This window comes from Alnus glutinosa, chromosome 6 (assembly GCF_958979055.1).
Source record: "Alnus glutinosa chromosome 6, dhAlnGlut1.1, whole genome shotgun sequence".
Taxonomy (NCBI): Eukaryota; Viridiplantae; Streptophyta; class Magnoliopsida; order Fagales; family Betulaceae; genus Alnus; species Alnus glutinosa.
The window spans coordinates 20,379,414-20,405,528 of NC_084891.1; the positions used below are offsets into that span (position 1 = coordinate 20,379,414).

General features: G+C 35.8%; 1 protein-coding gene across 1 annotated transcript; it reads right to left on the reverse strand.

Annotated features, from left to right (window-relative positions):
* Positions 1 to 16,046: 16,046 nt before the first annotated feature.
* On the reverse strand, positions 16,047 to 19,696 carry LOC133871265 (AP2-like ethylene-responsive transcription factor AIL5). The gene is made up of 9 exons (XM_062308672.1): positions 19,381 to 19,696; positions 18,852 to 19,200; positions 18,663 to 18,745; positions 18,209 to 18,217; positions 17,870 to 17,958; positions 17,703 to 17,776; positions 17,481 to 17,531; positions 17,302 to 17,378; positions 16,047 to 17,007 (listed from the first exon to the last, which is right to left on the reverse strand). The coding sequence occupies exons 1-9, from the start codon at positions 19,496 to 19,498 to the stop codon at positions 16,358 to 16,360; spliced, it is 1,500 nt and encodes a 499-aa protein (XP_062164656.1). The 5' UTR covers positions 19,499 to 19,696; the 3' UTR covers positions 16,047 to 16,357.
* Positions 19,697 to 26,115: the final 6,419 nt, after the last annotated feature.

The following is a 26,115-nucleotide window of genomic DNA, read 5'->3' on the forward strand; positions in this document are numbered from 1 at the left end:
CCTGATGTCCGGACATGAACCTTACAAAAAGTTGTGTTCTCTATTGTGTTCCTTAATGTCCGGGCATGGTGAGTTCCAAAGAGTCGTGTTCTTTGTTGTGTTCCCTAATGTCCGGATATGGTGGAGTTCAAGAAAGTTGGGTTCCTTGATATGTGGGTACATGTTTGGACATGGTGGCTTGATTAGGCGTGAAACTCTAATGATGTTCGGATATGCACATCTCATGTTTGAATGCCGCCATGCATAACAACAACCGACTTTCTTTATTTAAGCTAGTTTTGTTCATTATTTCAAGTGATTTCTCAAACATGATTTTCAAAAACTCTAAGAAAAGACAAGAGAACATTGTGAGCTAATCATCGCTATCCATTGTGTTCATAACAGAGTGCTTAGGGTTGTGTTCCAAGAGATCATCTACGATCTAAGCCTTGAAGTGAGGTCTCTTGGAGTTGGATTCAAACCATGTTGCTGCTGCGACATCAATACTTGAACTAAATTCTACCTTTGGGTTGGTAAGGAAATTTGAAAAAAGATAAGACAGTGAGGAGTTGAAGCTTGGTGAGGAGGTAGAGAGGCAAATGAGAAACTTGTTTGTACACATATGCTCTTAACTTTACAAGGGTGTTTCCAAGTGTCTATTGCGTGTGTAGTATTCTTCTTGTTAGTGATTTCCTAGGCTTGGCTGCCCTGGAGAGGTTTTACCTTTGATTGTCAAAGGTTTTCCTGTTCGTCAACAAAAACCTTGTTATTGATGTGTTGATTGCGTATTGTTTTATTGGTTTAATTTTTATAACACTGAATTGAATTTCTGTTTGATATATATTACTGCATTGTGGTTGTTTGGATTGTTTAGGGTCTAAACAACATTTTTTTAATTGGATTCAAAGAGAGGTTTCACTCTATTTGGATTAATTTCTTAAGTGTGATCTTTGACCTCTGCTATTATGGAATGTACCTTGCTTAATACTTTGGGCAAGAGCAACATTGTGAAAAGTGAGAACTTGGTGTGTAACGTCCAAGATATTAAATCAAAGTTTAAAACACAATCTAGACTAATTAAGTTAGTAATTAAGTAAAGAATGAGAAAGAACACTTAGAAATTGGTTAAGTATGAGTTTCAGACTGGTGTGTCCAGACGGGTAGCTCAAAAGTTTATCTCTACAAGTTGTGTCTGGACAAGGCAAATGCATGTCCGAATAATTTGGACAGAAAGTTGAGTTTTTGATGTGTGTCCGAACAGCTCACTAATTCGTCCAGACATGTAAAGGTATAAAAGCTGAAACCTGCATTTTGAACCCATTTTCTCCCATTTTTCTTCTCCTTCCAGCCGATTTCCTCTCATCTCTCACCTAGGGTTTGCACTCAAACCCAAGATAGTGATTTGTAGAGACTTCCAAAGCCAAATCTGACTGCAAAAATGCAATCCTTGGTACGAAATCATTGCTTTCACCGATTGGTTTGAGGTAAATCCACAAATCCTAACTTTTCTTGTATTTGGGTTGATTTTTGGGATTTAACCTTAATCACTCAAATTTATTTAGGTATTTGGTTTTTATTGGAGTTCTAAACAACTTCTAAACATCGGGTTTCATCGTTGGTTGGAAATCAAAGTAAGACTCAAAAACCCTAAATTTTGTTTAAGTGTTGTAAATTAGGAATTTTGGTGTAAACTCTAAGATTTCCTTTTGGGTTAGCGTTTTTCAGTTATTGGGTTGTCAATGGAATCCTATAAACTCTACGGGTCGCCATAGTGTTTGGCTCTTTAGAAAAATCAAGAACCTATGTGGTGTTTTGAGTTAGGAAGTGTTTTGGATTAATCTTAATGTGTTATTGCATTGTGTAATGTAGAGTGCAAGGCAAAAAGATCGAGGATGAGTACTTGAGTCGTAACTCCTATGCGGTTTACTAAGGTGAGTATTTAACTTACTGAGAAAAGATACTATGTTTTGTGGTTTTAGGATGTTACAAAATGCTATATTTCCTTTAACTCGAGCCAGTGATATTTTGTGATAATATATGTTTTTAAGATCGCTTTCAATACCTTGACTTATGTTGAGATATGATTTGATGATGGTTTATGGGTTTCAAATTTTGTTATTGAGATTGAGAAATGGGATATGTCTTATGAGTTTTATGATGAGTTAAAGATTTCATCTTAAAGTTTGCAAATGATGTGAAAAGTATATGATGATGCATGAGTATGTAAAAGTATGGACACAATAATTATAGGACACGAAAGCACACGCATGTACATGGAAAAAAATGCTGAACTAAAGACCCTTGGGCTATACCCCTGGGCACCATGCAACAAGACCATTGAGCTGCGTATTCCTTGGCACTATGAAATGAAATAACGTTGGGCTGCGTATCCTTGGGCACTATGAAATGAAAGATAGTTGGGCCGCGTACCCTTAGGCACTGTGAAACGAAAGATTGTTGGGCTGCGTACCCCTCGGCACTAAGATGTGACGAAAACGAATGAAAGGCATGCATAGCATCATGATGATGTGTGACATGATTTATGATGTTTTCATGACTAGATGTATCAGTATGCATATTAGTTTGAATGGAATATAACATATGTATACCGTTACAACTAGATTGCATAGAATGATTTAATATGGTTTTTCATGCTAGATGTATCAATATGCCTATGAGTTTGAATGGAATAGAACATATGTATATTATTACGACTAGATTGCATATGATGATTCATGCTTAGATGTGCTTGTATACTTGTATTTCCTGAAGGTTTGGAAAGCATGTATACTGGTATAGTTGAGTTATGATGGAGTATCTTTATTCCTTAGATGTATTCGTATGCTTGTATTTCTCAAAGGTTTGGAAAGTTTTGTATACGGGTATAGTGGAGTTATAATGTCATTTGCTTAGATGTATTTGAATGCTTGTATTTTTTCGAAGGTTTGGAAAGCTTGTGTACATGTATAGCTGAGTTATAATATCATTTTCCTAGATGTATTCGTATGCTTGTATTTCCTGAAGGTTTGGAAAGCTTGTATATGGGTATAGCCGAGTTATGATGTCATTTTCCTAGCTGTATTCGTATGCTTTTGTATTTCTGAAAGGTCTGGAAAGCTTGTATACAGGTAAAGCTGAGTTATGATTTCATTTGCCTAGATGTATTTGTATGCTTGTATTTCCTGAAGGTTTGGAAGCTTGTATACCGGTATAGCTGAGTTATGATGTCATTTGTTTATTGCTTAGACACATTTGTATGCTTATGTTTCCCAAAGGTTTGGAAAGCTTGTGTAAGAGTATAGCTGAGGTCACGTGATATATATATATATATACTCACACATTTAAATAGTATGATGTAGATGAGTCTATATGTATGTGCTTCAAAGTGGGAGATTGGAACATGTATATATATATATATAGCTACATTGTATGATTTCACATGTTTATAAAACGCCAGTGTTTACCTTATCAGCTACGAAATGTTTTAGAAAGAATGAATTATACCAATGGTAGCTATTATTCTAAGCGCATGGTAGAAAGAAAGAAATGTCGGCTCATTACGAAAACTTAGTGAGTTTAACATTGCTGAGACCGTGGACTCATTATTCAACCTATGTGGACATGGGTAATATCATGATCGTGTAGATGTTGTTTATATTGCATGTTTAGGCGTTATGTGCGGTAGATTGTGTTCGAGCTTAGAAGTCATTCAAAGGATTCCTTCGTGATGCTGTTTGGTGAGACATTGACTTGACCTAAGTCAATCTCTCTTTATATTATAGTAACTTGTACGTTATGATTATAATTTAAGATGTAATGATATTGAGTAATGATTTTAGAAGCTCTGGTTAGTTTATTGGAAATGTTTCTATGGTCAATTAAAAGGCAAAAATTATTACATGTTTTTCGTTGGGATGATTGTTTAAGGATTTAGAAGTACCATCTCATGGATTATTGTGTAAATCCTCCATTTCGCCTTTGATTTAAGGGCATGACATTACATGGTGACTCCAACAGGTTCTATGAATAATTTCTTATAATCTTGTGACTCTAACTCCACAGAGTTATTTGAAAATGACTTTAAAGAGGTTGATGATCTACAATTTTCATACAACTATCTCTTTGAGCAAATTTATGGGTTATCAAAGATGAATAAAAGAGTTTTTAAACAACTTAAAGAGATTGATAGTGAAAAAGCTTGCTTCCTAAGTTGAAAAACTCATGTGATGTTTGTGATGCTTTACAAGCAGAAAATATCAATTTAATGAATAAAGTCAAATTACTTGAGAAGGAATAGAATGATTATTATTTTTTTTTGAATAAACTCTCAAGTGACAATTTGAAAAAATTGCTTGGTGTGCAATAATCGAGTATGAATTGTGCTGCTTTTGATACTTCTAACTCACAAGCTTGTATGTCTATGAATAAGACATGTTTGTCAAGCCTGTGAATACTAATGGATTCAAGGCTAATGTAGGCTTATGGACAAGGGAAACATTGTTTGTATTTATGATTGTTTAAGTCTCAAATACATGACTCATCCTAGGAAACAAACTTCAGTCAAGTTTGTTCCTAAATGTTTTCAATATGGGATTATTGGTCACTTTAGACCAAACTATTTTCTTTTGAGATACCAAAATCCATGGAGTAAAAGGAATGTTCCTAGGAAAGATTAACCTGGTAATGAGAATCATGTGAGATCCTTAATTGAACAAGTCAAGATCATTAGTGAGAGACTTGATGACTTATCAAATTCTTTTTCCATGGATAAAAAGAATACAAGTCAAGGAACCAATAACCATCTTGTGACCATATCCACACTTAAAAAGGTTTGGGTGACAAAGGATGACTACTTGTGTTGGTTGCCCACACTGTATTTAAGGTGTTTAACACATGTCTTTGGTATCTCGACAGTGGTTGCTCTAGACAAATGTCGAGGGATTAGTTGATGTTTAAACATATTGATGAGTTTAAGGGTGGCAATGTAACTTTTGGTGATGGTAGTCGATCACAACTAAAGGGAAAGGGCACAATTGAGATTCTTGTTCTTCCACTACTTCATAATGTGCTCTAAGTCGAGGGTCTTAAGGCGAATTTGCTTAGCATCAGTCAGATTTGTGAAGATGACCTCGTGGTCCAATTCTCCAAGAAGGAATGTAATGTTTTCAACAGCAATGGGGAGTGGATCATGGGAGGACCGAGGACAGCTGATAATTGCTATGAGGTTAGGCCAAGTACCACCTTGAGCTACAACAGAGCCAAGTTGGATGAATTGGAATTGTGGCATCAATGCTTGGGACATCTCAATTTTAAGGATCTCTCTAAGGTAGTGAAGAAGGAATTCATCCTTGGGATGCCCAAATTGAAAAAGATGGAGAAGAGTGTTTGTGGACCATGTCAGATGGGAAAGTAGATCAAGTCCCAGCACAGAAAGACAAATTTCATCTACACTTCTAGACCTCTAGAGCTACTCCACATGGATTTGATGGGACTTGGAAGAATTGAGAATACAGGGAAAAGAAGTACATCATGGTGATTGTTGATGACTTCTCAAGATACTCATGGGTCGTTTTACTCCGAGAGAAGTCTGAGGCATTCGAACAAGCCAAAGCTCTTTTCAAGAAGCTACAAAATGAGAATGGTTACTTCATCAAGAGATTTAAAAGTGATCATGGCAAAGAATTGGGAAATGCCAATTTTCATCACCCATCACTCCTCAACAAAGTGGAGTAATCGAAAGGAAGAATCGAGTTATTCAAGAAATTGCTTGATCAATGATGCATTACAAAAATCTAGCCAACTTTTTTGGGGAGATGCTGTTAACAATGCATGTCATATTATCAACAGGGTCTACCTAAGACCAAGAACCAACAAAACACATTATGATTGGTGGAAATGGAAGAAACCTACTACCAAGTACTTCCATGTCTTCGGAAGTAAGTTTTACATTTTGAGAGATAGGAGAATCTGGGTAAGTTTGACAATAAGAGTGATGAAGGGATATTCCATGTCTTCGAAACTAAGTGTTACATTTTTTGATGAAGTGATGAAGGGATATTTTGTAATGGCTCGATCAACGATACATTACAAAGTCTAAAGCTTTTGAAAAGTTTAAAGAGTTTCAGACGGAAGCCGAGAAGCAATTAGGTAAATACATAAATGTCATTCAATTAGATTAAGGTGGCAAATACTTCTTAGAGGACTTCAATGACTACTTGTTGGCTAGTGGGATTGTATCTTAATTAACTGCACCAGGGATACCAATGTAAAATGGTGTGGTAGTGAGAGTGAGTAGAACTCTTTTGGCAATAGTAAGAGTGATGAAGAATTATGCTACTCTACTTAATTTATTTTTTTGGTTATGTCCTAGAAACAACAACGTACTTGTTGAATTTAGATCCTTCCAAATCTGTTCCAAGGAAACCTGTCGAGTTGTGGTTGCTCAGTATGAGATACCTTTACGTTTGGCATTGTCTAGCACACATTCTAAAAGGGAAGTCTGACAAATTTAAGTTTTTTAGATAATTTATGATTTAACATGGTATCAGAGCCAAGGTTTTGAGTTCAAACCTTGTTTCCGTTATTCAACTCCCATTTTCAATTACATATGCCATGTGTTGAGTCTCCTTTATTAATGAAAAGTTTGAGCCCACATGTGGTGACCCAGACCTTGCACCTTTATAACAAGAGCCAAATTGTCACAATACATTTACCTTACATTACACCTGATAAAATATAAACTCATCATATCAAAGTTCATTAACTCGTAGCGAACACATCCACACAATGAACAATAAATATCATATAACATACAGAGCTGACACGAATATCTATAGTTTAAATGTTTAGATTGTATCTTTACATATCTTAAACACCAACTAAACAAAAGTGCAAGCAATGGCATGAAGCCTGAAATACATCATAAGTGTCATATACAACAAAAATGATATAAAACCAAAAGATAGACTAAAACATTAGTCTAACACAAAATACACGCAACATCCAATGACCTCAATCATAGTAGCCCAAGTGTAAGGTGACTGGATGCTCATCAACACTCTCAAACAACAAGATCTATGCAATTGTGAGGTTACTACAATAACATAGTCGGATATGTGAGTCGTAGTCTCAATAAGTATAGAAATCACTGACTTTTAATAAATGAGCCAACTTTCAAGTTTCTACCAAGAGTTTACAATAATAGCTACAATGGGTTGTACAATACATTTAAAGGGTTAAATACTTTTGACCCCCTGTATTTTAACAACTTTATTTTCTTTTTACCTAGCTTTCAATTTGTATTGTAGATGGTACCTCATTTGGGTGTGGCTTGAGCCACCCTCTTTCTTTCTTTTTTTCTTTTTAATGTTTTTAGTTTTCTAATTTTTTTTTTAGTGAGGCATAGGGATACGTGTCTATTTTTTAAGGGCATTGACGTGAATTTTTGTCAATTTACGAACGAAAGTTAGACAGAGGGATTATTTATGTTTTTAGCCATAAGCAATGTACTATTTATAATACAAAATTAAACCTAGGCGGGAAAAAAAAATGTTAATCACATGGGGCAAAAAACTATTTAACCTGACATTTAAATCATTTCGTAACTGATAAAATAAACACTGTAAATAATAAAATCTTTTTAAAACATAATTATCTTAGCTGTAAGTATATGTGTACATTTCATATCCCGCACTAGAACCATACAAATACAAACACATCTAACTAATAGCATAACATTTATATCATATAACTCAACTACACACATATACATGTAAGGGTGCGGGTTCACCAAAAGGGACTCGTTAACCCCTAAAATCCCATTGCATCCGTGTGGGGCGGGTGTGGGTGGGGCGGGGATGCCTGGGGTGGGGGTGTTTTGAGTGCCAGTTTTGTAATTTTTTGTATTGTTTTGTTAAAAATAAAAGTTCAGAAAAATATTGGTTTTTAATTTTTATAGCCTGCACATTTGTTGAATATATGTGCAAACTCAACAACCCATCAAAAATAGTTAGCAACCTATCCAAAAAAAAAAAAAAAAAAGCAAAATCCTAAGTAGCCAACACAAACACAATTACAAATTTACAAACAAGCAAATCCAGCAATCCATCCAGCCTTGTTAGTTAGCAAACTCAACAATCTATCCAAAATCAGTCAACAACCCATCAAAAAAAAAAAAAAAAAAAGAGCAAAATCCTAAGTAGCCAACACAAACACAATTATAAATTTACAAACAAGCAAAATCCAGCAACCCAATGACCCATCCAGCCTTGTCAGTTGCAACATCAATCTTCAGTCTTCACTTCACTAATCCTCCTCAAGCAAAATATTGATGTTTTTCAAAGTTATTTCTGCAAAGAATGAAACAAATAATAATAATAATAATAATTACATTCTCAATTGAAATAGATAATTAGAATATTTAAATAGCAAAATAAATTAAGAAATGAATAATAGAAAGCTAAAAGCTTACTTGACTCGAGCCTATAACTTTCAAGATCATCAACCATCTTTGTGTCATAACCATTGATGGATTTTGATCTTAACCAGTTTTGTGCACACACCAACGCTTCAACCGTTGTTGGGGCCAATGAACTTCGAAAAGGATCCAACACACGCCCTCTAGTGCTAAATGTCGACTCTAAAGCAACTGTAGTAATGGGAATGACTAACACAATACGTGCTATTTGGGCAAGTATTGAGAATTTGGTTGAGTTCACCTTACACTAATTTAAAATATCGAAGTTCACATTTGGTTTTTCAAACTCCTCCATCAAATACCGATCTAACTCTGATTTGCTTTGAACATCACTTTTAGAAGTTAGGTACTTATGAAACCTATTCATCAAGTGATATGAAAGATTCTCAGTTTCTTCTGCCATTGAGGAACCTTGAGGAAATGCACTACTATGTTCATCTTGAGATAAACTCTCTCCAACGTCGAAGTGATCATATAATTTCTGAGGGTGGTTCTTCAATTTTATTATCATATCAGTACATTGCTCAACACTAAGAACATCTTTGAACCAATATTCCAATGACCCAAACTTGGTTCATGGATCAAGTATAATAACAATAAACAACAACACGTTAACCTTATCAAGATCTCCCCATTACTATTATATTTCGACAACATTTTTCCCGCTATAGAACTCAATACATAATCATCATTGTCATTATATTCTTGTAAATGCAGTTGAATGTTAGAAGTTTCTTGAATATACATATTACATGGCATATACAAAGACCCCGAAAGTCGTATTGTGGCTTCATAAAAAAGTCAGAGAAACTTGAGAAAAATCTTAATACGAGCTCAATCTTCATAATTAGGAGGTCCCAAACTTTTTTTACCATGCCACAACGCAGAAACATAGTATCCATCTAACTCTTCCATAAGTTCAATAGCACTTTGACATTTTTCTGCACCTTCCAACATCTTAAATGTAGAGTTCCATCTAATTGGAACATCCAAACATAACAACCCCTTGAAATTAAATTTTTTCTCTTTCCATACAAGTCTTAAAGCTCTCAAAACTTGCAGGAGGAGACTGCACATATTTAACCGCACTTCTAATCTTCATAATAGATTCATCAACCTCTTTCAACCCCTCAGACACAATAAGATTTAAGATGTGTGCACAACACCTCACATGTATAAACTGATTCTCTAATATGGCGCTAGGCTTATGAGTACTTCTCTTCCTCAAGTACTCCAAAGCGGTATCATTGAAAGAAGCATTATCAATTGTAATAGTGAAAATGCTACTAATGTCCCACTCATGCATATACGACTCAATCTTTTCCCCAATTGTCTCACCTTTGTAATTAGGAATTAAACAAAAGTTTAAAATTCTTTTGTGTAAGTTCCATTCACTATCAATAAAATGAGCAGTGATACACTTGTAATTAAGGTTCTGTATCGAAGTCTAACAATCAATGGTAAGACAAACCCGAGCCCCGGATGTCAAGAACATTCCCCTCAACTTTTCTTTTTCAAACATAAAGAGCCTAACACAATCCCTCATCACAGTACAACGACAAGGAATTGAAAACCTAGGTTCAACTGTTTTCATGAAGTTCTGAAATCCTTCACCTTCCACAAACCTAAATGGTAACTCATTCACTATGATCATCTTAGAAATTGCTGCCCTTATTTTTGAAGCATTATATTTAGCAATCACAAGGTTACCACAAGATGCTTCACCCATTGTCGCTTGTCCTTCCCTCTTAGCCTCAAAGCTCAACTTCGATTGTGTCTTATCAAACCTACCAGGACATTTTTTACAATTTTTCCTGATATGTTGTAGCATAGATGAAGTACTATGACTCCTAGGGTGACAATTAAACTCCCTCTTACAATAATTGTACTGTAATTTATGATCATTGGGGTCACTCACCTCTAACTTGGTAAAATGTTCCCAAACCGTTGATGTTTGCTCAATTTTTTAAGGTTTTGGTGAAAGAGCTAAACTAGGATTTTGAGGGCCAATAGTTTAAGAACTAGAACCAATAGTACCACTAGTTGAATCATCCATGACTTGATTCTATAATTTAAGTGGGGAAAAAAAAATCATAACCTTTGTAGTGACTGAAATTGATAAACATAAAATTATAAAATCAAAGAAGAGCTAGGACATACATTGATAATCATAAAATCAAAGAACAGCTAGAGCATTCATTGATAATCATAACCTTTGTAGTGACTGAAATTACACAACTTTCAATGTCCCCACAGGGCTGTCAAACTCTCCCAAGTCCCAAAAAAATTGTAAGACTTGAATTGTGAGTAACATTGTACTCTACCTATAAATTTTACAACCTTAATCAAGCAAAACGTCCAACATCTCAACATGCTCCAACAACAATACTCCATTTCCAAACTTCAAAAATCCACCAAACCTAGAAATAACCTAGAAATTAACAAGGCCTAACATCCAAATATATTTAAGTAACACATAATTTTCAGCTACCAGAAAACCAAAATAATGGATGTTAAGTTTTATATAGCATATTCCCAGAGAGGAATACACCTCATTGCCTCAACTTGTGTACTTCTTACCACAATCTGAACAGTCAAATTTTTTTTACTCTGATCTATGTACTTCCTGCAGTTAGGTCAAACAAATCCAAAAAATGAGGGTAGTTTTTACTTGGGAAAGTACCATTTTGGTCACAATGCCACATTTTGATTTCGCACATTCTAACAATCTCATTGGCGTTTAAGGTCAATCCATGAAAAATACAAGAAAAGCAAAGTGAAAATATAAAAAGAAGAGAGAAAATGACATCAAAAGGGAACCAACCATGCAAATAATCTGAACAGTCAAAATTACACAATCAGTCAATCACAAATTCACAAATATTTTATTTCGGCCTCAAAGGTACACAAACACAAAGAAAACCCTTAGAAAATCCAGTAGGAAGACAAAGAACAAACAATACCTACAAAGCCGAAACCCCTTAGAACTTAGAAGTTAGAAACAGACCTGTGAACCGTGAATCACTGATTCCTCCGAAAATACTTGCAAACCCAAACAATAAACACAATAAATCACAAGAAAATACAAATTTACAGTTTACTACAATGATTAAGAATAAACACAATACAAGTTTACAATTTAATACAAGAAAATACCTCCGAAGAAGATGAAGATTAGCTGTCGGCGGAGGCTAGGTTTTGGTGTTGAAGAAGATGAGGATCAGCGGCTCGACGCTTCCAGGGAGCTGCGGGGCATGCGATGTGGCATTGTGCTAGGGTTAGAAACTTTGTTCTTTTTTACTTTGCTAGGGTTAGAATTCCACGTGAGAGTTTTAAGCTTTTTTTTTTTTTACTAATGATGTGGTGCGGGGCGGGGACCTAGGAATTTTTAAGTGGCCCACCTGTGCGGGGGGCCCAACTCAAAGCCCGTGGCGTACAATTTTTACTCGGTTTTGCTGTTTCATGGGGCAGGGCAGGGCGGTTCGTTTGGGTCGGGGCGAGGCTATGCTGGTTTGCTCACTCCTAGTAACTATATACATACATTACGCGTCCCAATCCAAAAACATATGCATAAAGAAACGTCTGAGCATGAAATCGCTCATAATACCATTCTATAAACATTAACTTCAAACTATGCAATACATTCTTTCTATTATCGCCTTAATTTATCCATTTCATTCCAATTTTCATTCTTTCTTTGTTCCTTACTTATCGTGGTGCTGGAGACTCTAACCCTCAGTCTTTGTATGGTGTTGTGGGATTCCTATTAACCCTTATGTCTTAATTAAGGATTTCTTAACCCTAATTTAAACTGGGGTGTCACATCATCAGTAGGTTTTCCTATGGCAGCAAGTTGATCTGCACAAGTTTCAGCACTCTGTAAATATTCATAACAGGATTTGGATCCTTGGTGAAGACTCTAAAAGCGAGATCGAGATTGGGAGGCAAACCAATTTGCCAAGGCATTCCATACTTGTCGAGAAATATGCATCCCATACAAAATGGAAAGAAAAGACTCGGAGAGAGTAACGCTAATCCAACTGAGTAGAAATTGATCTTTTAAAACCCAAATAGCGCAAGCTAAATTAAGGACCTCCTTACCTTGATCATCAGGTAGGAATTGAGGAAGACATGGTTTAGAACCATCCATGATGCCCATCATATCACGGCTTCTCAGTACAGGAACTAACTGAGAGAGCCATAGCAGGTAATTGCATCTATTGAGTTTGGTGGATACGAATTGAGTAAAATTTCGGAGAGTAAAGGAAGAAGCATGTAACGACTCACCCCCAATGACACAATATTGTCCGCTTTTGACTCCCGAAACCAGACTTCCGAAGAGGTCACTCATCCTGGGATTGCTTTCACAGAAGCACGCTTAACTGCGGAGTTCTAATAGGTTCATCGTCATCATGGCTTTAAAACGCATTGTGTCATAAAGGGTGCATTTATACATATAACACATCCTCATTCTCAGGCGATGTGAGACGTCACAATCACCCCCTCTTGGGACCCAGCGTCCCCGCTGGCGACCCTAATGGGCTTGTGCACGCTCTCACCATCTCAGGCTGGGCAATGGCTCTGATACCATTTGTAACGACTCACCCCCAATAACACAATATTGTCCGCTTTTGGCTCCCTAAACCAGACTTCCCAAGAGGTCACCCATCCTAGGATTGCTCTCGCAGAAGCATGCTTAACTGCGGAGTTCCGATAGGTTTATCGTCATCATGACTTTAAAACGCGTTATGTCATAAAGGGGCATTTATACATATAACACATCCTCATTCCCAGGCGATGTGAGATGTCACAATCACTCCCTCTTAGGACCCAGCGTCCCCGCTGGCGACCCTCATGGGCTTGTGTACGCTCCCACCATCTCAGGCTAGACAATGGCTCTGATACCATTTGTAACGACCCACTCCCAATGACACAATATTGTCCGCTTTTGGCTCCCCAAACCAGACTTTCCAGGATGTCACTCATCCTGGAATTGCTCTCGCAGAAGCACGCTTAACTGCGAAGTTCTAATAGGTTATCGCCATCATAGCTTTAAAACGCGTTGTGTCATAAATAGTGCATTTATACATATAACACATCCTCATTCCCAGGCGATATGGGACGTCACAAAGCAGAAGAAGTGTTTGAGGTTGATGTTGATGCACCCATGGAAAGGAAGTAAATGTGTTAGCTTATAGAGGCTATGATATCATGAACAAGCTAGAGTTTTTGAGAAAATGGTTTTGATTAACTTACCAAAACTCGAACCATATTCATTCATTTATACAATTTAGTACGAGGAGAGTTTGTATCAGTATACAGACTTGGTAATGTTAACTATACAGTTTGAAATTCAAAACAAAAGAGATAATACAATGTAAATCAATCTCATGTTCATCTACAATTCCTTGGTGTTATCCTATCTCGATCAGGCTTCAAATTATAGCGAAAAAAATACAGATTGTTGCTTTGCCTTATCTTCTTCTGTCTTCAACTCAGTAGTGTTGGTTGCATAGTTTTTTTGTACCCATTCTAATTCCACGGTATCTGCTACATCATTATCTTCAGTTACAGTTCTTGTTCTGTTAGCTGATGCGTAGGTTGCACCGTCTTCAGAGGAAAGCTTGTCTGAAACTCTATCAGAGTAAGCTGCTGCTACTGAGACATTAACATACTATAGATTCATCCTAAAAATTATAATAGTAACAATACTCTTTAAATATGATCAACTATTCCCCTTGGTTTTACATATATCTAGTCGCTTCAAATATCACCCAACATCATAGTTGAAGAAGAGGGCCATATAATCTTAGCAGATAAAACTATAATAGTTTAAATTTGGCTAAGCATAAAATTTTCCCTTAATTGAGATATTCCTTTTCAGTGTCTTCATTTTGAGGACGGAGGGGTACAAATATGCTGGTATGAGAAGCTTTGTAACGATTTAAGGAAAATCATTAGTTATATTTGAGCTATTACTCCAAAAAAATTATTTAATTTGGAGCTTCTATAGAATCACTTGTAAAGTCCAGTTTCACGTATTAGTAGTACCCAAGAGTATCTTTATATAAACCCCCATTAATTATATGTGGGCTACTCATCTTTTTAATATAGGACCAGGATGTTAAAAGCTTAGAACTGGGCATATAATGAAATAGAGTAATGCTAAAAACCACAATTTTATTTTACAACTGTCTCACAATGGTAATGTCGCATGCCCAACTAACCTTTAAATTTTTTACTTTTTTAAGAATAATTGATCCACGAGTTAATTGGAATTACAACATCAACATCATTAAATAATTTTAAGATAAAAGTAGCTTCTAACCTTACTCAAGTAGATATTGCTCATAGTATAGGCCTTATTATAGGTCACCAAACATTATTTAGATAAAACTGTCAAAACAATGGTCAAAGATGAGGGCACGTTGGTGGGGTGAAGATCTTATAAGCGCCGAAAGTTGCGAAGGACAGTAATCATCTAATAAGGGTTACAAGAGACAAGAAAGGACAGGATATTTGAATCGAACCTCTTTCAAGTCCGAAAAAGCTCACAAAAATACATCAAGGTGGGTTTTGTTTCTGTCCTATTCTATATTATTATCTAGTTGGTCTGTTATCTCACTTTTTTGGTCAAGGTTATGGCCCTCTTAGTTAATATCTAATAAAACGCCTTTTTGTGTGGGGCAATCGCGCGAGAAGTTCACACAACCTCAGTCCAGATTGGATTGTATAGCTGAATTCATACCTCTGTTAAATAGCTTGTTTTTTTTTATTTTTCATGGCCATGCAGATCGATTTTCCTTTTCTTGGGCTACAACTTTTTACATGATTATAGACCCACTACTCCTTGCAGAAATTATGTGAGAAACTGCGATGCAAATTCTGAGTATTAGCTAGGTTTGGTATACAAGATTTGGTTTATGTGCCGTAAAAAAAAAATATTCAAGATCTCTTGAAAACAACACCCAGCTAGAAACTTATAAGAGATAAATGCTACTTACACCTCAAAGCAAAAATCATCATTGAATTTTAGAGGAATTAATCTATATATTTCACGTCAAAAAACAAACACTTAAAAGTATGTATAAAATTATTTCTCATTGTTGAACCCAGTCCATAAAAGGATGGCCTTGTCTTGCTTTGAATTTTAGAGGAATTAATTTATATATTTCACATTATAAAGTAAGAACTTGAAAGTATTACATAAAAGTAAGCACTTTTTAATACGTAGTATTTCTCTTTGTCGAAGTAAGCACTTAAAAGTATTACATAAAGTAAACACTTGAAAGTACATGTAATTCGTAGTATTTCTCTTTGTCAAACCAGAGTCCGTCTTGCTTTGTATTTCAAATCAAAACAAACAGGTTGCTATTCATTCTTGCTAAAGGGGAGGTAACCACTTATTTTAAAAGCTAAAAAAATTTCTAATTTAATTATTTAATTAATATCTAACTCATACTATCATTAAGCATTTTGAGTAATAAGCATCCTATAATTGACCTTTAGTTAACAGTACGAACAGCTTAATATATCAATTATCAAGAAGAAAGAATCTAAACAATGGGAGGATGCGGTCATACAGAGAAGATGACAATGAAAATTTTCACATTGATAGTTTGGAACCAACAAGAAGGAAAGATGACAAAAGTGTTCTTCCCCCATTATACCCATGTAAATCATGTCAGTAAAAGAAAAAGAGAAAAGGCAAAAAGAAAAATGGAAAAGCCAAAAAAGAAGAACCATGACCTTAACAAAGAACTACAGTCAGTACTACAACGTCAGCTCTGCTCCTATGAATTATGATTTGTCAGTCCACCTCATCTATTCAACTAAAGTTGACCCTCTTGTGCTTTCATAATTTTGCACAGATTCTCATCCCCCCCCCCAAATCTCGTGAGCTCATTCTATGCCAAAAATTGGTGTCTGAAAAAGACTGGGCTTAGCATGAGTTTGGAATGTGTGTAGAGCTGGGCCAATCCAGCTGCTTCCATATCCAGAGGAACTCTCGTAACTATTGTTGCTACTAAGGGCAATGGGCGTAGCAAATGGGATTGAGGTGCCATTATTCTGTTGCTGAATATAGCCTCCATTGAAAATCCCACCGCTGCTTTCATTGGCAGAGCTAGAAGCGGCAGAAAAGTCCATGTTGAAGGGAGAGGTGGTGCTCTGAAAGGCAGCGCTAGGGTTGTTGTTGTTCTTGGCATTATTGAAAGAGCTGTTATGATATCCAAGAATGGACCAGTAATCTGATGGGTCTTGTTTGATGGGTATTGCAAAGCTTAAGGATGAGGTGGACGGCTGCGATGCAAAAGTTATGGACGACGCCGAGGAAAGATCACGGTCGTCCGACCGACTTCCGTCAATGCTCTTGCTATCCGAAGCAGACTCGGAAGAATTCTTTGATTTCCCGGACATTCCGCCGATCGGAAGGTTGCTGTTCGCAATACTCTTTACGTCGTAGCGGCTCATGTCAAAGTTTGTCACAGCATTTAGTCCTCTGAATTTGATAGCAGCAATGTCATAAGCTTCAGCTGCTTCTTCTTGAGTGCCTGTTTCACCACCCCACCAAAAAAAAATAAACAAAAGCAAAGCGGAATCCATCTAGAATATTTTATATTCTACTTTATTCTATTTTCTTGTACGATTACTCCTTACTTTACTTAGTCTAGAGTTTCTTGTTCACAATAATTATTGTAACACATTATCATGACATACAAGACGTAACCCCAACACTTTATCGGTCACGGCTTCTTTTCTCTTTCATATTCCCATCATATATTTATTTCTACATAATCCAAAAAAAAAAAAAAAAATGCGAGGTCAAGGAAAGAAAAGAAGCTCACCGAAGGTGCCAAGGTAGAGATCTTTGTTGCCAGCAACTCTCCCTATTCTTGCCTGCCATCTACCATGTTGATGGTGCCTGAACAAAAGGATAAATATATAAAGTGAACACATAAATTTTTATATTATTACTAGCAGACAAAATATCTTAAACAAAGTAAGAGGGAATAATGTATCAAACCTTGTGACACCTCTGTAGATGGAGGCTCCTCTAGAGAACCCACTACTTTTCCTGAACATAAAAAAATAAATAAAAAATAAAAATTAGAGGGGGAGAAAAATGTATCAGACCCAACAGCAAAAAGATTTAACCCCCTGATCAACACAAAGAAAATATAAAATAAAAAGGAAAACAGTAGCTAAAAGCAAATCAAATCAAATATTCAAATGGTTAATTAATTACCTTCGAAGAGATGCAACAAACTCCTGCCTGGTCATGTTCTTCATCTCTTCCAGTTCTTTCTCATAGTTAGAAACCTTTCGAAAGAGTTGGATCCAAACTTCAAAATCGAAAGAAATAATAAAAGAAAACCAAAAATTAATTTGATCTATTTAATTAGACAAACTCACAGGAAAATTTGTAGTGGTGGTCGGACCCCAGTATTTGAGAGCTGCCAGATCATAAGCTCTTGCTGCTTTCTCTTCTTTATCGTAACCCCCTAAAAAAATTGAAAAAAAGAAAAGAAAAAAGAGCGTTCAATGAGAATCCAAGAGGAATCTAAACAAGATTACACATTCATGCAAAAAAGAATCTGTTACAGTAAACAAAATCTAAGGTCACTTCGTACTAGGTAAACACATTCATGAAAGAACATTTTTAATGTCATATATATATAGTGAATAAAAATGATGACCATAATAATATATATAGTACTTCTACGGAAGAGACAAGAGAGAAATTAAACTCACCCAAATAAACTGAGATAGTGATGATTATGACATGAGCATCCATGGCAGCGAGCAATCATTCGTCATGTACATGCCAAGCAAACAAACAAACACAAGCCACATCAGAACAGAACCCTTCCTTCATCCAGCTAAATTAAAAAAGACTGGCGCACTATAGCTCAATTAGCTACGCAAAAACTAACGCGCGCCTCCGGCGTACTGAGAGCCCCAGAAGATCCGATCTGAGCCCTTTGTCGGTTTATTGCGATTCGCACCGCGTTACATTCTTTTACTCCCATTTATTCGGTCACAGAGATTCAGCCAAAACCTTAGCTCAGGACCATTCTCCCAGGTCTCAGACCCAGATCTCGTAGACCAGGATTAAACAGTACGCACCCTAGGTGCACTTTAGCTACAAGCAGTCCGAAAAACCCTAAATCCTTTTTTTAAAAAAATAACAAAAAGAAAAAATAACCTTGTCTTCCTTTCCTACTTTGCCCTTCTCTCCTGCAACTGTTGTCCCAAAGATGAGCTTCATACCTGCCTGTCCATCTATGCCTAATATTTTCATAAGTGAAAAAGATAAATAGAAGCAACTTTTAGTAATTTTATTTTCTTCAAGAGCCTTGAAAACAAAAAAATAACAATTTGAATATTATTTTACCGGGTAACGCCGCGGTAGATGGAGGTGCGTTGGCCGAAGGTATCAACGGGCTTCTTGGGCGGCGGGTCGGCTGCCGCCAACGGCTGCTTTTGGGCTTGGGTTTGTTTTTCAGTAGAGAAGCCGCGGAGGAAGCTGGCGGCAATGGTCTTGAGCTCAGAGTCATACATCTCAGGCTCGGACATAGTCAGAGTCATCTGCGTCTCGTTAGAAAACTGAGCCAGCGGCGCGGCTCCAGCTGTGGCGGCGGAGCCACCGAGGAAGTCCTCCAGCTTCGGCCCAGCGGTGAACATGGACAGGTCAGTTGCACCAGCAGCTACATCTTTTTCTTGCGTTTTATCAACCCCAGTACCTGTGATAGCCAAAAATATATAAATATTATATCCTTGAGCAAGATTACGCATAAACATGTGCGGAGTTAGCTCGAGTGGTAAGTCACTTGCTCTTATAATCGAGCCGGGGCTTCCCATAAATAAATATAAGAAGAGAGAGAGAGAGAGAGAGAGAGAGAGAGAGAGAGAAGGGATTGTACCTGGGGTGGGGGAGTTGAAGGCGTGGAAGAGGGAGAGGGGAGAGGAGTCAGATGGCAAGTGGGCGTGGGGATGGTTGGAAAGAGAGAAGCCGAGCCAGTTCTGAGAAGAAGAATCCATGTCGTCGATGAGCGTGAAAGAGATGGGTGGATGTTGGTGTTATGCGTCTTTGGAAATAGCAAAAATATGGGTTTTCTTCAAACTCCAAGAGAGAGAGAGAGAGGTAAATAGGTGATGAAAGAAGGCTGAAGAATGACACAGATATAGAGGGCAGGAGAAAGAGATGAACGTGAATAAAGAGAGAGAGAGTCTGAGGAGCTGCACGAGCATCGAAGCTATATTTTCACTTAGGGAGAAAAATTATCATATAATAGTAATAAATAAATAAAAAAGATAATATAATATTCCATATTAATTGAAGGATTTGATAGAGCAAAGCAAGTGGAAGCTTTTCATGGGATGACTACGCGGTGTTTGTCTCTCTCTCTCTCTCTCTCTCTCTTGACCGAAGAAAGCATTGTTTGTGTATGCATGGTATGATAGTGGCGAAGCAGCAGGGAGGGGGAGAGGACACGGTGACCCACGAGGAGAGGATGCTGTAAATCATCTTAATTGGTCCCTACTTGTGCCGCGTGTCGTTTTTCTTTTGTCCCTTTGACACCTCCTCATTTTTTACTCCATAAAAAGACAGCTTCCGCCTCTCCGCTCGTTTTTATCTCACGGGGGCACTGGATTTTGGTGCATTCTAACGTACGTGTAACTGTTGTCTGCAATCAACCATAAAACCCAAACACACGTTACACACATTTTTTTTACTTTTTTAAATGAGTAATACTATACATCATTCCCTTGTCCTCCTTTTATCCCCAAAATTGATGTGGCTCTTAAAATTACCATTGGATTAAAACCCAAGAGTGATATATCAATAATTCAATGGTGATTTTAAGAGCCACATCAATTTTGGGGGGACAAAAGGAGGACAAGGGGATGATGTGTAGCATTCCTCTTTTTAAATTAGCTATTTTATCTTTAGAACTAATAAGAATCTCCGTGTTCTCCTACAAATTTAATGATTAAATTTTTTTAAAGTATATATATAAAAAAAGAACGTATACTTCACATGCTGATTTATATTAACCCTCTAATGATTATGATTAGTTAGAATTGACAATTTTTTTACACTATTTATGAATTTAACACTAAATCAACTTATTAGAGTTCAGAGGTTTGATACTTATAATTAAATGGGTTGGGTTATGATTGATCTATATAATTTTATATTTATGTCTTGATACAACCCGAACTCAACACGCAACATAAAAGCTAACAATTTTTTACACAATCCACAAAATCCAATACAGACCCAACACGAAATTAATGGTTTAAAGATAAGTGGTCTGACTCGTTTAATTAAATAGGTCAAGCTAGAGTTTACATATATAATCTTATACTCATACCTTGATACGACTTGAACCCAACACACAAACATGAATTGTCACCCCCATTAAACTTGATGCTAGAGCCGTTTATAGGTTAATTGAAATTCTTATCTTATGAATTTGTAATCTAAACTAATCTTTTCTTTTCTTTTTTTCTCTCAAAAAGTTCATGTATCTATCCATCATGACGAGAATTTAAGGATCATTCTAGTTTTAAACATTATATATATTTAGCAAATTTTAAAATAAAATATTAAAAATATTGTTAATAAGTGAGATTTATTACATTTTAAATCATAATTTGTCCAAAAAGCTTAAACTAATAGAAAAATATGAATTTAATCATTTAATTTATATTATAACAAATAAATTATTAACAAAAAATTTGCACGTGTTGTGAGTTTTATTTTTGTTAATATGTTTTGAGAGTATTTTTAATTTTTAATTTAAAAACATATTTTAAGGTGACATAAAAATATAAAATATTCTGCGTTTTAAATTATTTATTAATATATTTATTATGACCAAAAAAAAAACTATAAAAAAAAAAAAAAAAAAAAAAACACAAATTTTACCATGGCCTAGGGGCGAATGACATTATTGGAGTGTTTGGTAAGCAACACACACCATGCATGCCCCTCTTTTATTTTCACTTTTCTAAAAAATATATATAATGTACGTCTGGATGCTTTATGATAATATGAAGTATGAGAAATGATCAAAATATTCACGATGTATAACAATGGGTCCCAACCTAATATGTCTTGTTGTTGTACAATTATTGTACTCCAAGAGTGCAAGGATCATTTCCCATGAATTATTCGCCTGAGTATACCTAAAATTAGCAATCACAGATTCATATGAAGCAAAAAATATTTCTATAAGTAATAGCTTAGGGAAAAAAAAATTGTCTACAATAACTGGTCGAAAGTGGGATATTTATAATTAAATAAAAAATAATTAATAATTTATGCTAGTTAACCTAGTGGTATAGATGTCAAGATGAGTGTAAACTTACCCAAAAAAAAAAAAAAAAAAAAAAAAAATCAATTTAAGGTATGTTTGAGTTTGTGGTTTTAAAAAAGTGTGTTTAAAAAATAGAGAATTAAAAAAGTCCGATTTGAAAACATAATTAGGCATTTGGTAAAACTGCGGCTTAGTCTTAAAAATTTATAGTTTAACTTTTAAAATAATGTGTTTTAAAACGCATGCACCCTCTTATCACTCTCAAACGATACATTTTTTATAATTTAATTTAAAATCGTATTTTTTGTCTGTAAAATTGTACTCTCACATGCACTCTTAAGTGCTTATTTCTTGACGTGATAGTTGCTAAGTCAACTTTTCACTGCAATGTTTTTTAATCTCATATTCTTATTCTCTTTCTGCGACTGTCATATTAGATCATAAAAATTTAAGAACATATATATATTAAAAAAAAAATGAAGAAGAAGAGGAGGGGGAGGAGGAGGAAGAAGAGGAGGAGTTTGCCTAACATATCTCATCATCCAATAGGGAGCTTCGTGTAGCTGAAGTATATCTCCGATTTTATATTTCTTAAGAAATTAAGTGGTTGGGATTTTTGGTTGCCAAAAATAAAATTAAGTACACACTCTTTTAACTAAACCAAGAATTGGGACCTTGGGTACTTAAAAAAAAAAATAAAAAAAAAAAAAAAAAAAAAAAAAAAAAGGAAAAAAAAAAAAAAGAGAAGAGAAAAGTTGAATACGGAATGTGCGAGTGAAAGTTGTTTCTCAATTCTCATGGTACTCATACGGTGACGTTTGTAGCATCCAAAGTATGGGTGAGAAGAGGCATGGAAGGAGGGTCCTGCAATCTGCGGGAGGATAGATTTGCTAGTGGCTTCCACAACCCTGCATGTCATCAGATTGACACGTGTGGACTTTAGTAATATTTCTTTAAAGATTCATAGCACGTGTCGGGTGGTCCTAAACATGCCAAGTCGTGGATTGTGATTAATTATTATAGAGCCCCTTTTATACGGTAGTGGCAAAAAACAATGAGTTTATACCCATCAATAATCTCTTGACACATCAGCTAAAAGCAAAAAATTAAAATTTTTGTGAAGTAGCCAATCCCTCTCACAACTCTCTTCTGAAGTACTCCACGTTTCAAAAAAGAAAAAGAAAAACCCCACTGCCCAAATCACATCTGCCCGTCCGCTTGGACTGAAAAAAAAATATGAAAAAAAAGACTGAAGCTCCTCAACCCTACCCGTCAGCCGACTGCCTCTTCCCCGTCGCCGAACGGCCGGTCCTCCAGCCACAGAGATTCAGTCACAGAGATCCGGGGACAGAGTCTCGGTGACCACCGGCGAGCCTCTAGATCCTCTTCCCTGCGACCTCCCGAAATCGTCGACAGAGATCCGGCCACAGAGATTCGACCTGAGCCTCGTCCTCTCCTGGGATCTCTCCCTTTCGCCGGCCGTTCTCCCCTCTCGCCCCTATGGTGGTTTTCGGTGATCACATTTTGTCCAGTGATTTGGTGCTCTCGGCATTCTGGTTCAACCGGAGATAGTGAACGGCGATGTGGTCGGAGTTGAACTCTGGTTGGCCACGTGGTGGCGTGGCTTCCATAGGCTACGCAGGTTTGGTTGTCTGGGTCGGGGTCAGGGGTTAGGGGTCGAGGCTGGGTTTCCAACGCAAAGACGCCCATCTCTCTCCTTCGATCTCTTCATTTCACTCCAAAGAAAGCAAAACAAATCGGGTGTTTTGCTTGTATTTCATTTTTTTGCTCCAAGTTTACGTGTCAACTTTATAAGTGGGCAAACAAAACCAAGTTCCTGCTACAATCGAATTGAAGTTATACTCATTACTATATATCTTTTATGTAAGAGTACGTAGTACTCAAAAGGAATAGTATCGTTTCCATTTTTATAAAATAAAGTTAAAATTGTTATTTTAATTTTTTTTTTTAAACAATTTTCTCTCTTTAAAGATTTAGAGCACGTGTCGGGTGGTCCTAAACATGCCATGTTGTGGATTGTGATTAATTACCATATATCTTTTCTGTAAGAGTACGTGGTACTCAAAAGGAATACTATCCTTTCCATTTCTATAAAATAAAGATAAAATTGTTATTTAAATTTTTTTTTTTTAACAATTTTCTCCTCATTTTATAATTAATCGGCTTCAATTCATTTGAAATGAAAATCATCACTCTCTTACTTATTAAAGGTAAATGCCCGAGGTGGAGCTGACGTCGATATTCAAAGTGGTAATTTGTGCTTGTGTGTTATTATGGGATTGTGTTTAGACATGCATATAAAATTATATAAGTTAATTTTAATTTGCTTTTCATTTAATTAAATAGATCATAATTTTTAACTTTAACACGTTAATTTTGTATTAAATTTAAAGATCATGTAAAAAAAAATTTAGTCTTAAAGTAAAATGTCAGGCCGGAGTAATATCAAAAAATAAATCTAAAACTATATAAACTAATCTACCTTAACTCATTCATATAATTAAATAGATTTAACTCATCAACCATATTGAGGGGAAATCGAATTCGTGGTATAATATAAAAATTGCTCGCAGCTATATTTGACCTTTTGAATCGCAAAGGATCGAGAAACGAGAGCCTAATTTTCTGGTTAATTAATTGTAAAGATGGTCCACGTAACAGTAGTTTCTTTCAAATTACGTAATACGTACTCTGTCCTGTCTCCCAATCAGCTACCACGACTATATAGAGGCTAGTCTCCATTTCATGGCCATGAACGTATGTCTTCCATGGCCATATATAGAGTTGGAATGGGTCCTCCTGCCATGGTTGGATCTAGCTCTATTATAAACATCGTCGTGGAGAGATGGAGTCAATGATGATGGCTTGAGAGAGAGAGAGAGAGAGGGGGGGGGGGGGGGGGGGGGGGAGAGAGTAAATAAAAAATAAAATTTAAAAAAAAAATCCGAAAATTGACAAAAACAAAAAAAAGGTCTAAAAATTTCTTGGATTATAAATGACTCAAAATAAAACTACTTGGCAAATGCATGGCTAACACTTCAAGAACAAATTTTAGGGATGGATAGATCCTTTTACCCTTATTATGTTGCTACTTAATTTGTCAAATATATATATATTGCGAACAAACATTATTTTCTTTTAAGGTTGCGGTTGGTTCGACGTAGAACGATTTCTGAGAGAAAATGTTTTTATCCAAGTGTAACACGTACCTGATAATTACGATCACATAAAATAATAGAAAAACATCATCAAAATGCTTAGAGTAAAGTATTATTAAGTTTTTCTATGAATTAGATACATACCCCAGAAATATGATATCGATCGGAATTCGTCTGGGGATCAAAAATGAACTGAGGAGAATATGATCCTGGAAACTTTGGTCACATGAAATAATAGAAAAATAATCTTCAATTGCTTCAAGTAATATATAAAAATGTTCATCTACGAGTCATTTAGCTACCTTTAAAATTTTAGGACGATCGAAGTTCATTTAAATGCAATGCCTCCCTTCACAATTTTCACACCAAAATTCACTCTAAAGTTTCCAAAGTGATTGTAAGTGTTCGAAGGTTGGTGTAAAGTGCTCAGGAAGCTCGAGAACACAATTTTTGAAGTTCGAGAGCGTTTTTGTAGAAATTGCTTGGTATAATCCCTAAAGCTCTATCTTTAGTTATTTAATAGTTTAAGAGTTTAAATATGTTATTTTAATGTTCAAATTATGACGACACAATATTGTTCGCTTTTGGCTCTTCTGAACCAGACTTCTCAGGAGGTCACCCATTCTGGTACTACTTTTAGTCTTTTACAGAAGCTTGCTTAACTGCAGAGTTCTGATAGATGCATGGCCATCACAGTTTTAAAACGCGTTGTGTCAAGAAGGGTGTGAATATACATATAAGCATATCTTCATTCCTATACCCAGGCAATGTGGGACGTCACACAAATAGCCTTAGGAAGTTAGCTAAATAACTATATAACACGGTTGTAATGCCCGTTTATATTTATAATAATGTTTAAATACTACAATAGCGTCGTTCTGTTGCCTAAACATGTTTAGGTAACATTATAATAGCGTCGTTGTAATGACGAAATATTTATAAGGAAATAGTTGAATATAATACTAATGACTTAGTAATGCTTATATAAAAATATGTGAAAAAACTATATAGTTGTTGTAATGCTCGGATAACATTATAATACTTTTAAATATATCATAGGCATGCCAAAATTATTAGGAGACCATGTTAATCTACCTAGTGTGGTAAAATAATATCTAAGTATTATTTTCATACAGACCATGTAGGATAGAAC